The sequence below is a fragment of the Poromitra crassiceps genome, assembly GCF_964638095.1.
Source record: "Poromitra crassiceps genome assembly, chromosome: 1".
NCBI classification, from domain to species: Eukaryota; Metazoa; Chordata; class Actinopteri; order Beryciformes; family Melamphaidae; genus Poromitra; species Poromitra crassiceps.
In genome coordinates this window covers 72,196,035-72,208,783 of record NC_139623.1, presented here as the reverse complement: position 1 = coordinate 72,208,783, position 12,749 = coordinate 72,196,035, and the positions used below count along the sequence as shown (strand labels likewise).

Here is a 12,749-nt window from a genome sequence, read left to right as displayed (position 1 = left end):
TTTTGCCCCTGGATGTTCGTTGGGATCCAATGGATGGAGGCAGGTTTCCAGTTTCTGACAAAGTCCAGTCCTGTCCTTGACTTTGGCAACTGCTTAACCCATGGCTTTAGCCTCCTCCTTGTGATAGAGATGAACCTTTGTAGTATCTGTCTCATCATCTTCCATCTCCTTCATGTCTGATTCAATCTTGCAGCATATGTGGTGGCTCAGAGCCCAGATCTTCAGTGCCTCTGGCTTCATGGTTATTCCAATGATCCCTCCATCACTGTAGCCGTACCTCATGAAAGTAGTTATGAACTGGTTGATCCACAGGCCATTCCATATTCCACTAATGTGTCACATCACATGCTGCCCCTGGAGAAAATTCCTTTGTGGAGGAAGCTTCTCCATGGAACGAAGATAGTAGAGGCCATACCAGACATGTTTGACATGGCCAGCTGCAAAGTAGTAGGTAAGCATCTTCTGGAATGTGGTCAGATGGAGAAGCCAGTCACCCTCACGTTCAGGCCAGATGTATGACATCAGCCTCAGCATCATTGGTTTCACCAAGACCTAAACCCAAAGTTTGGCTGTTCTGGTCTGACTCACATTCTGATCCATAAGGCTCTCATCAGGTCATCTGCTTTCTGGAAATTTCCTACCGGAACTCCAGAGAGCCCACTATCAGCCATCAGTGAACATAAAGCCCCAACAAAACGCATCAATGTGTGCATACCCCCAAGCAGCGCAGCCACATCTATAAGTGACATGTGTGTCTGTTTGAGGTGAGATGTGTCTGAGCCGAGATGCAGTGTCCCAGCCATTTTGAGTGGGGTGGCCCAGGTGGGGCACAGACTCAAGCAAGGGTGGCACTGATTGGCATTTAGGAAGGATGTAGAAAGGTTTTCCCTCGCCAAAATTTAGCCTAACGTCGCTCTAGCTTAAAGATTAGCCCGCTACAGCCTCTGAAAGACAGTATTGTTGGCCAGCACCCTCAGGATTTTTGGGGTGGCCAAATTAGATTTAAGGGGTGGGCAGTGCCACCCCTGGCCACTCCCTAGAGACTCCCCTGCCAAGATGTGTGCACAGGATTTCAACAGTGCACCTAGAGCCCTCCCCTCGGCTGTACAAGGAATTGAGAGTGGAGACAGAAAGTGCCACGGCTCAAAGCCGGTGAAACATACACACACGCGCACATGCACGCACACACACATGCGCACACGCATGCACACACACAGTGCCAGAGAGAGGGGAGTGTGGGAGAAGGGTCTGACCTGCACCGCTTCAACACCTAGGATTGATTTATCAGACTAAAAGTCCTCTGCTAATTGCATGTTTTTATTGGGGGTCGGAGGTGGGGGGGGGGGCACATGGGCGGGGGAATCAAATAGGCTACATTATACATGACCTCGTTGCTCCTTTATGAATAAACATTGGAGAAAGCTAATTTGATGCATTTGATTTGAGGATTTTGCATGAAATCTCATAAATCCCTATTTTTAAGGGGATTTTGGCACTTAAGGGGTTAATATCTAAAAATGCTCAAGGGTACTCACCGGGCACCCTCCTGTATTTTGAATAGGTACCCCCAAACTACAAGAATCAGCAGAGAAAAAAACTTTATCCGACGAAACAAGGTTCATCAAAAAAACTGCCTTTGGCTCCCGAGGGCTAGACGTGCACGCGACGCGACTCCGTTTACGTACCTCGGCGTGCGCGTACCCGGTATCCACCGCGACCGCGCGGGGCGAATGCGGTGTGGTACCAAAGAGGAGCAAAAAAATCTGACCGACCGACCGTGCCGGTTGATGTGAAAAGTCACAATTCCAGATCAAAACCAGAGTTTTCCAGTAGCATGTTTCGATCAAGTAAGGCGCGATGAGAAACATCATTTGTCAGAGGGTGAGTCTGATAGGTTTTTGCACATACAGATGTTTGTTTTGCCACTTAGAAAGACTTGTTATTTTTGACGACGATTTGCCTGCAGTATCTGCGCTTTCCTGTTCCAATCTCAAAATGGCGGAGAGGCCGAAAGCTAAGCTAGCTAGCTAGCACAGACAGTTGGCTGGGGTTTCTTAATCATCATTTTTTACTAACAATTATATTATTCAATTACGCTGAATATGCCTGTAATGCTGTAACTAATTGTGTGGTGTTCAGCGAATGCCTAACGTGTATCACAGACACTTGTTGTTATTGAACATTTGGCTACGTCTATTTCTGGAAGTTCAATGAGGAGCTAACGTGCTAACGTTAAGTGAGCTAACCTAGCTAGGTGGTATCAGCTATTTTCACAGCCGGGTACACATATTCTAACGTTGCGGTGAAAGAAATGACGCAAAACGTTGCATAATACTACGTTACAATTAGAAATGTTAACATTAACTGCTGTGTCTACCTGTCATGAAGTAGCTAGGTTAGCTCCCAATGTAAAGATACTGGAAACCAACGTCGGCTTGTACCAGTGAATATTCACAGCCCCAATCAAGCTGGGATGATTGGAAGACTAAATCTAAATCTGGTACGTTGTTTGATGGGTCATGGGCAAACATGATGCTTGCATATTGTCTAAATCTTGCGTCATGTGTGATCTAATATGACTGTATGGAAGTTTTATTCTTGGCTGTGACAGTGACAGTTAGCTAACATGTAGGTTACAATGCTAAGCTAACGTTTAGCTAGCTAGAAAGGGCGTTGCTGAGACATTGCTGCAACTTTGCCCTTGTGGCCACCGAAGCTGGGCAAGACGTCACCTATCCAGTTTTTGATCGTAGGCACCCTTCTCCAAACGAAGCTGTCTTTTTAGACAGTATTTCAAGTTTTCGGTGCCTAGTATTTTAAGTCTTCTTTATAAGCTGCTCGTATAAGGTTTGAGGAATCACAAACAGGGTGGAGACACAGACTAGTCGTGAGATCTCTTGAGTCTGAGGCCTGCAGCTCCATCGATCAGTGGAAATAAACAAAGCCGTTACTTTGATATGAAATGGACTTTACTTGGCAAATTGAAATGTTTAACAACTCGCTGGTTGCAACGTTGCTACTATCATGAAGTACCAAATTAACAGGTCTGTATCTGTATAATTGTTGCTGTTGGAGTTCATTGAAACCTGACAGGGTGTTCAGAAATACTGCATAATGCACTTGAGCAGCAGCGATTCTTGAAAAAACAAACAGTTGCATTGTTTGCTCAAATTTTAACTTCATGCCCGTTTTCAAATAAAATAAGGTCATGCTGTAACTTGAAAGTGCAGTCACGCTGTTTGCCTGCTACTTTTACTTTACTTGGACCTCCACTTAACCAAAAATCTAATTCAAACATTCCTGTGTTCGACAAAGGACATGATTGAAACTAGAGGTGGATGACAGAATACAACTTAATTTGTCCCGTGGTTGGTCTTTTGCTTTGACAGGAGTAGAGAAACGAAAGGATTTTTTTAAAGCAAGTACCGGTAGTAATCAAAATAATGTAGTGTGTGTGAATAAAAAGCAGTCTTTTGGGATAACAATCTAACAGTAAAATCTGCATTGTTTGCTAAACTGAGTTGGCCTTTGCTAAACTGACTTGTCATGATAATGCAAGCAATGTTTTTGAGATGAAGCTTGAATAACTTTTGAACTGGTTGCCATTATTTCAGAACACTAATCTCATACATAGAAGTTGGACAAGGCACAATAAATACTACTGTAGACACTAGTGAACCGATATAACATTGCTGTTATGGCCGATAACCGATATTTACAGATGTCGATATGATCTGTATAAAAACAAGTTTCTATGATGATAATCAAATTGTGTACATACTGAAAAACACATGTAAACACTGTGAATTTGGAAAACTGTCTTTCTTTATTTCCAAAACATTTGGAAAAACCCATAAATCCTACATTTATCGCAATGTTTCCTCTCCATGTGAACATTTTGACTGATACCGATAACCGATATCAACATTGCAAGTCAGATATGTAAAAATAAAATTACCAACATCAGCCGATACCGATATGATTGCCAATTAGGGCTGTCCCAAACAATTAAAAAAAAATATATATATTCTAAACCTCAAATTCAAAAGGATTGCTGACAGATTAATGTTTAAACTGGAGTAATATGCAGTTAAGGTAATCACTTGGGCTGGTCCTGTCTCTGTGCAACGGCTCTGGCTTGTTCACTGGCAGGTAATTGGGAAGTGGCCTTCATGCCAAAGCCCACTATGCTCTCAGGGACCTGGACACACATACAGTACAGTACAGGGTTCAACATAACCAATGTTGTACTGGCCCAAGGCCAACAAAAGTTTATGCAAGGCAAGTTGATTGGCCAGTCGCAGGCCCGCCAGAGTGCGACTGCGTTTTAGAAGATGTCATCGTTTTCAAGACGCCACCTCCTCTCATCCACCAAAACTACTAGCGCAATTACTCAGTGTTTACCCTAAAAAGAAATCTTACAGCGTCCGAGGGAGAACACGCACACAACAGTTATTGTCCGATTAGTAAATGACTGAATGATTATAGAAATATTATAGGCAGTAGTGTCTTGTGTTCTTCTGTCGCTCTGTCGTTGACGTTTAAGCAGTGCCTGGAAACACTGCTTCTAACGGCAGTTTAGCCTACCAACTTACCAAGTGAGACCATGTCATGATCTTACAGTGGCAGCCCACCACAGTAGATACCTGACTTCAATGTATGTCTCTATCTTTTTAGTCCTAAAAGAAAGACCTTGCATTAGTTGCACTTTGTTACATTACTGTTGTGGTGACACAGCCAGTTAAATCATCAAAATAAATCAAACCAAGATGATAATGAAATTATGAAAGAAAAAGTTATCGAAGTCGTAACAATGTCAGTTATTTACAGTATTTCTTTCACACAACACAAAAGTGGGCTTGCTCTTACTTTGGGAAAGTCTTGTTGATGTGCACAGTACACTGCACAAAGGCAACTACAGTAGAACAACACATGATGGTTTTATTTTGAGATGTTTTTTGGCTCCTACATGTCTTATTGTAACATATACTGTCTCTTTGTTTTGTTTTTCTTCATGTGCCACCAACACATGGTCCTCTATACATAACTTCCTTTGATAAGCTTAGTACACAGTCAGAACTTTGATCCCTTTATCTTGATTTATAACCCTCTGACCATGCACCGCTGAGTATCACTAAGCCTAGATAACTGCATATTTGCCTTCTGACTAGCAAGTGGTGCATGCCTGCAAGACTGGAAATATATTTGGCTGACTGGAGCTAGGCCCCGTACTTGACTTATTTGGAATGATGTGGATCCCCCTCTCTATCTAAACGTTTCCTCTAAATATTTCTCACAAATATGCACTTTCTGGGGAAGCTCAAGGGTCTCAAGCAGGTGTAAACGCTGCAGAGACCTTGGTGATTAGTAGGGCTGGGACGGATCAGAAAACCCACGGATTGGATCGCGTGACGGATTTTGAGCCACGGATCACGGATTTTTCGGATCAGCAAAAAAAAAATATATAGGCTATATCAGATTTTTTCTCTCAAAATTAGATTTTCGATTTGAATTTTTAATACTATTATACTTCTCTAACCATTTGTTGCCCTGCACAGCTCAAAAAATATTTTTTTCTCATGACACAATTTATGCTTTTACTCTGAAGGCAGAACCCAACTTCCTGTTTTAGGTGGCACTGCGCCTAACTTCCTGGCTGTTGCGTGCTAACGTAGTCACTTGACACGAGTAGGCTACAGACCAGACGGGTGAGTCTGGAAACATAACGTTGATGCTACGTTATGCTACTCGGTGGCCCCACGTGTTGTTTTGTTGTTATGTGTCCAAGGCAACATTTCACCGTCCGGTGATATGTGTTCGTGAAACGTGTGCGCGTGTGTTAGTGTGTGCGTATTGTGGCTCTCGCTATGTTGTGCAGCGCGCAACATGCTGCTCGCATTCCTGTGCTTTTTCAGAGGTGTTGAAATAAGTTTGCTGTCTTTAGTAGCCACTAGCCACAGCCTTCAGAGACTTTACAGCGAAGGGATGAGGAAGCTCACTTGTGCTTGCCATGATGATGCCTGTCTGTGTCTGGCTGCGCTGCAGGCGTTCTCATACACTAACGTTAAACGTTAAATGAAACGAAAGGGGGGGGGGGGTCCGCGGACCACGACGTTCCGAACCGTGTGCCGAACCGTGGGGGCTGATCCGTACGGGTCACGGATTATCCGTGATCCGTCCCAGCCCTAGTGATTAGCGAAGAGTGCCGCTCAGCAAAAGAACTCGCTCTCTCCTGTTAGCTCAGAGTAGCTGTTAGCTCAGAGTAGCTGTTAGCTCAGAGTAGCTCTCTCCTGTTAGCTCAGAGTAGCTGTTAGCTCAGAGTAGCTGTTAGCTCAGAGTAGTCATCATCTTTGCAAGGGAGGAGAGGGCTGTCTAAGGACACTTTAGGTGTGTCCTGCCCTAGATGTTTCATTGTCTGATGCTGGGCTTACACTGAACAGAAACTGACTCAGAGATTAGAATTCTTTATTTGGCATTAAGCTAGGGCAGTTCGATTTGGCCTAAAAAAAATGTTTTTTTTATACTATTATACTTCTCTAACCATTTGTTGCCCTGCACACTCATACGTGACACAATTTATGATTTTACTCTGAAGGCAGAACAACCCAACTTCTTGTCTTAGCTTGGCGCTGCTATGCCTAACTTCCTGTTTGTTGCTTGCTGACCTGCAGTCTCTTGACACGGGTATGTGGGTAACTGCGATTAGGGATGGGAATCGAGAACCGTTTCTTGTTGAGAACCGGGTCCCAGTGGATCAATTCCTTGGAATCGTTGGCCAAAGTCCTTAACAATTCCACTATCGATTCCATGCGCGATGATGTCACACGCTGCGACACGCACGCAACGCAGCCTTGTTTTGTTTAGACCGCAGCCACCATGGCGTCGTCTAGGCAGAAGTGAAAAGATGACCACAGTGCCACTTGCAATGCTTGCAAAACCTCTATTTCGTCAAAGGGGGGAAATACTAGCAATATGCAGAAACATTTGTCCACACAGTATGCAATAACTTTGCAGGAATGTCACGTTTTTGATGTGCTACGGAGTGACGATAACATGGATAACAGCAGCGCGGCTAAGGTTAATATGGAAGGTAAACTACCCTTTAGGTACAAGGAATTGTAACAGACTGTAAAATGGACAGACACAAGAACACTCTTAACAGACAGACGGAGACAGACAAGTGTGGCTTGCTGTTAAGGTAGAGGACCTCCACGTCTGGGGTTAATCCTGTTAGCTACCCCGAGTCTGTTCTTTCCGTTGCGTTATCAGCTGTATGGACGACTAGTGGTCTCTATCACTGAGACAGTGTCACACACACAGACTCACTTGGTTGTCTGGTCTAGCCAGTAGCCACTAAGCAGCTTAGTGTTATTGTGGCCCCAGGTGCCTGCCTGTGTATAAGCTCAGGAAGTGCTTACTCTTGTTAGCTTTGCAATCAACGAATGGTGTGTTGTGATTTTTCATCCTTTGTTGATCTATTCACTTTGAACCGTCACATTTCCCCAGAATTTTGTTCAAAACCATTATTAACATGTTCACTGCCAATGACGAGTTGACTCGTCAAAAAAAATCCAACGGTTGACTGCCAATGACGAGTTGACTCTTTTTTTTTTTTGACGGTGGGACGTGGATCAACGCCCCCCACGTCTCCTATAAAAATATTGGAGCCACCGAACGTGTACAACCCATTCCACCGACCCACTAAGTGGCGACAGTGCTCTCCAGACTAGAAAAAGCCGAGCCAAAACTGCAGGGGAACGCGCGAGGAAACCATTCTCATACTGTAAATAGGGATGCAGGGGTTAACCGGTTTGACTATTAACCGCGATTTCAAACGTCACGGTTATATAACCGCAGAGGCTCCGTAACACCGGGTGTTTTGTTGTCAAAATAAGTCCGTCAGTTTAAACTCCCATGCGGCGCAGACAGCGCTGGAACGAGAGGAACCGGTCTCTCGCTTCGTTTCCGCATGAACTATTTTAGCGGGTGCACAAAACACAGCTCTCCCACCAGTCTGCTCCCAATAGCATAGCCATGGACGTCAGCCAAACATAAACTTTTCAGAGACGTGCGCGATGCGACAGTCGCCTGACACAAACTGTGGTCTCCGTGGCCTCTTAATTTGTTTACTGAACGGCCATCGATGTAACGATGTAACGCTAGTTAGTTATCTCTCCCTTGCCTACGCTAGCATTACAGCTAACGTAATGGCAGAGCCTGAGAGACCACAAGCAACTCAAAGAGATGATCTCTTCCCCCCCAAAACATGTCTAAAGTAATCGGTATGGCAGCTTTTCGGTTACAAAAAGGACACCCAGGGTGTTGTTAAAGATGACGGCTCCCCAATCTGCAAAACCTGCCGCAGTCGCAGCTAAGGGCTCCAACACCTCCAACCTTCTACAACACCTGCATAACGTTAGATGATTAAAAATGAATAATAATCAAACTAATAGACATGGATGAGGATGACACAGTTGATGATAACACTCAAGTGTATTACCCACATTCGTTATATTTCTCATAGGAGGTCACTAAAAGTTAATCAACATTTACACTAAAAGATAAGTTAGATCTGTTTTTCCACCAGGTTTTACAAGTTCTCTACTCAGGTGATCCAAAAGAAATGTAGAAAAATAATACACCTGCCTGACTATGTTTTGTTCCAAAGAGATCTACTGTCATAAATATTACAGTCAGACTTTGTTTATTTTATTTATTTTATTTATGATTTTGGACAAATATTTGCCTTTATTTACCTTTCAAAAGACAGCAACCTTTAAACAATGTATCGACAATACAATAAAACCTCTGTTCAAAGAATGCTCATGTGATTTTTATACGTCCATAAATAATCGTGAAACCGTGATAATCGTGGTTTTTTCTCAGACTATAATCGTACATCAAAAAAAATAATCGCTGCATCCCTAACTGTAAAATGGATTGGCGAAAACGCTTTCGCTTTCGCGCATTATCGCGCTGGGAGCTGGCGGTGGGGGATTGCAAATTTGCATAATAGATTATGCGTGCAACACACTTTGAAACACCGGCAGAAAGCCCACAATCGCACGCAGCTTCATTGCAGCTGAGCTCACAACCGAAACGACTCATGCTAGGGCTGCACGATATATCGTTTACACATCGACATTGCGATGTGCGCATGCGCGATAGTCACATCGCAGGACGTGCGATGTCAAAAGCAAATTAACTCGTCATGTTGCTTGATAAACTCTCACTTTAGGGGTAGCCTACTGAGTGAAATGCAGGCTCTCTCAAAGGAGAGAGACGCCCCGCTACTGTACTCACTCATTTAATGCTTAGCTTCAACACAACAAACATGCACAGAGAGCAAAATTGAATTGTTTTTGCTTATGTTGCGTTGCTGACAGTAGCCTGTCTGTAAACGATGTGATTGCGAGGCGGACTTGTCCACAGCTTGCAGCGCACTAGTATACAGCAGGCTGGCTGCTGTAACTCAACATGTCCGTGGAGTGGAGATATTTACTCTTGAAACACCAAAAAGCAAGACCGCAACTTATGACACGAAGGCTAAAGTGATTACTGAGAAGTTGTCCGTGTATCACCGCAGCTCTCTCTCCCCTCAGTCTGATGATGCATCAGATGATAGCAGTAACGTTACGGTAGAGGTAATCATACATAGCGACTCATTTACACAAAACATGTCGGTGAAAATAAAAAGACAATAGACATAGCTGGGCAATTAAATATATATTTATTACTTTTCACGAATGAATTGTTTGTCACCGGTCGGCTGCATGTGAATCCTCGTCTCTGTACTGCCCTGCGTGCGCTCAAAAACCGGAACTCCCCAAATGCGGAGCGTACCACTTGGTAGTTTCTGGAGGGGGGTCAGACCAAGTGTGTGAAGTAACCATGTGTGAAGTGGCAGCGGTGTTTCATTGTTGATTTATTGAAACGTTAGAAGAACGAAAGAAGTTGAAAGCAGTGATTATAATCAATTAAATCTAATGTTTTTCTGCAAATAGCATCATTGGGAGGTAGATTCTGGCACTCAATATTAGGGGTGGGCAATATATCAAATTTATATCCATATTGTATTGTGATTTGAGACTATAGTCTTAGATGTTGGATGGTAATATGGTGATACAGCATACATGTTGTCTTTCCCTGGTTTTAAAGGCTGCATTACACTAAGTGAAGTATAGGCTAGTGACATTTTAAAGTAGAATGTCATAACTCACTTTTTCATGTATGTAAGTCATGGAAATCCATTGGTCAAAATGTGTATGCACCCTGATAGATGACGCTCTGAGGCCTACCAGTAGGTCACAGCCCAGTGGTTGAGAAACATTAAAATACCTAATTTCCCCTCCAAAATCAGATGGACTCCTCTACAAAATCATCCCAATCATTCTAGAAATATTATTTTCTTTCAAATAGAGCTAATCTGGTGAAAATCTGTATTTTTTCATATCGCAATATATATCGCATGGGCGGGGAATATCGCAATGTCAGTTTTTTCCAATATCGTGCAGCCCTAACTCATGCAGACTCGCCCAAAGAGCAGCCGCCAGCAGCCAGGCAGCACAGACAGGCAGAGCCTCGCTTGTGACAAACGCTGCAAAGCCACCAGAGACACACCCACGGAGGGAGGAGTTTGAAGGAGAGGGGGGTTTCCTGCTGCTATGGAGGAAATTACTGTTCAAAACTATTGTTTAGATGTCTGACGTCTTACGCCAAAAATAAATGGTTAAAGTGACTGTTCTATCGAATTTCACAAAAAGCCATTTATCTCAGAATAAATTTTCAGACGCTGAAACCATGCTGTATTCTACTGCTAATGCCTACATAACTACTAACTCTACAAACTATCTTTTAGACGGAGAAAGCACACATTCTATTAGTTCTTTTGAGATCATTTGTGTTCACAAAATCTTAGCAGAAAAGAATCCTCGGCTCTTGAAAGATGAGCCAGAATCCTCAAAAAAAAAACTTGGCAGAACCTACCTACAGTATTGAAACAACGGCTGGCAGTGAATGTGTTAACGTCGACATACATTCAGGGCCTGAAATTAACTTTTTGACTCACCGGCCAGGTGACGGGTAGATGGAAAAAATCCAAGCCAGGCATATTTTTTACCAGCCAAAATAATATATTGCATTTTTGTCACATATAGGCTACGTCAGGGATTCCGCTATGCATTTTTTTCAGGCGGCCAATGCAGCCGGTAACGTTCCCGAATATTTACCAGCCACTATTAAACAAAGGACGTTATAAAATAATTGTTTAAAGAATCCATGTATTTCTCTATAGTCTATTCTTTATAGCCTCTAGTAGTCGATCAGTAGGCACGTCATTCTTGGTAAGGACACTTTCGTTATTGAAACAGACAACATGCATGCTCCTACTGTAGCCTATCTATCTGCATTTGCAGACACTCATGAACCCATATCTTCTGGACATTGCCTCGATGTAAAAACAACGTAGCTAAAAAGTAATAAGTGCGATAGTGTCAGTGCAGACAGCGCACAACTTGAATCCCCAGCAATAGGCTACGCACCTTAATCTCTCCCACTTGACACCTGGCACCTGCGGCAGCTCTCCTGCACTCGTTCTCGGCTCCCATTTGGCTTTATTTGTGGTAAGCATTTTGATTCATCTCATCATATGAGCATCAGGAAACAAGCACAAGCGATTGATTCATTGATTGATTCGCCCAACGTAGGTAAAAAGGCTTTTTTACCTCCGCCACTAAAGGCCAAGAAATGGTTGACATTTTTTTCCCCTTTTGCCCGGTTCAACTGTTAATGTTGAGCCCTGGTTTATCATATCGGTTATCGGCCAGGAGAAGCATCTATTTATCGGTTATCGTATCGTCTGTAAAAATCCATATCGTGCATCCCTAATCGCGACACGTCCACATCGCAATGCATCAATTAAACGATTAATTTTGACACCCCTATGACGAGAACAACTGATTGAAAGACAAATTAGCCAACATCATCTCGGGTGTTATTTCCCCCCCCTTCTTCTGGCTATCAACTAATTGTCTCCCTTTTCCCTTCTGTACCCATTCCTTTGTCTCTCATTCTCTCTCTATATCAGGTCTTGGGCAGGTGTGATTGGTGAGCGAGATTTGGACCACTGGCAATTTCCTTTGGAGCCTCGTGCAGAGACCATTGACTGTCAGCAGTGTTTCCAGTCCACCTACGTCTGCGTGGCACCCCGTGGCACCCCGTCACCCCTGACTCTCTGAAAGAAAGACATCACTGAGGGGGACCAGCCACTTCCCAACCACACACTTCCTATTCTCTCCACCAACCCGTTGCCTCCCCCAGAGGGAGAGACCAGCAGCCACAGCCACCATGGTGCTGTCACAGAGACAAAGAGACGAACTGTGAGTGCAAGGACATGAATATGTGGCCATGCAGGCCAGGGTCGTTACTAGGGGTGCACCGATTGATCGGCAAGCAATCTGTATCGGCCGATTTTGACCTCAAATATGCGATCGGCTGATTGCCGATATTTCGGCTGATTGCCGATATTTTTTTATATTATTATTTTTTATTTTATTTTTTTTAATAAAAAAAAAAGCCCTATCACTAATCAGGCTTTCCATCGATATAAAATACAATGCCAATTGGTATTATTAACACGTTCACTGCCATTGGCGAGTTGACTCGTCAAAAAAAATCCAACGGTTGACTGCCATTGACGAGTCAAGTCGTCAAAAAAAAAAAAAAAAAAAATTTGGACGGTGGGACGTGGA

General features: G+C 43.4%; 1 protein-coding gene across 1 annotated transcript in view; it reads left to right on the top strand.

The window, feature by feature from the left end:
• The first annotated feature begins 1,697 nt into the window (after positions 1-1,697).
• Positions 1,698-12,749, top strand: part of LOC310792894 (lissencephaly-1 homolog B-like) — a 60,865-nt gene continuing 49,813 nt past the window's right edge. The window contains exons 1-2 of the mRNA XM_083654664.1: positions 1,698-1,881; positions 12,086-12,377. Of these exons, the coding sequence (XP_083510790.1) occupies positions 12,346-12,377 (32 nt within the window). The 5' untranslated portion in view covers positions 1,698-1,881; positions 12,086-12,345. The remainder of the gene's footprint in view (positions 1,882-12,085; positions 12,378-12,749) is intronic.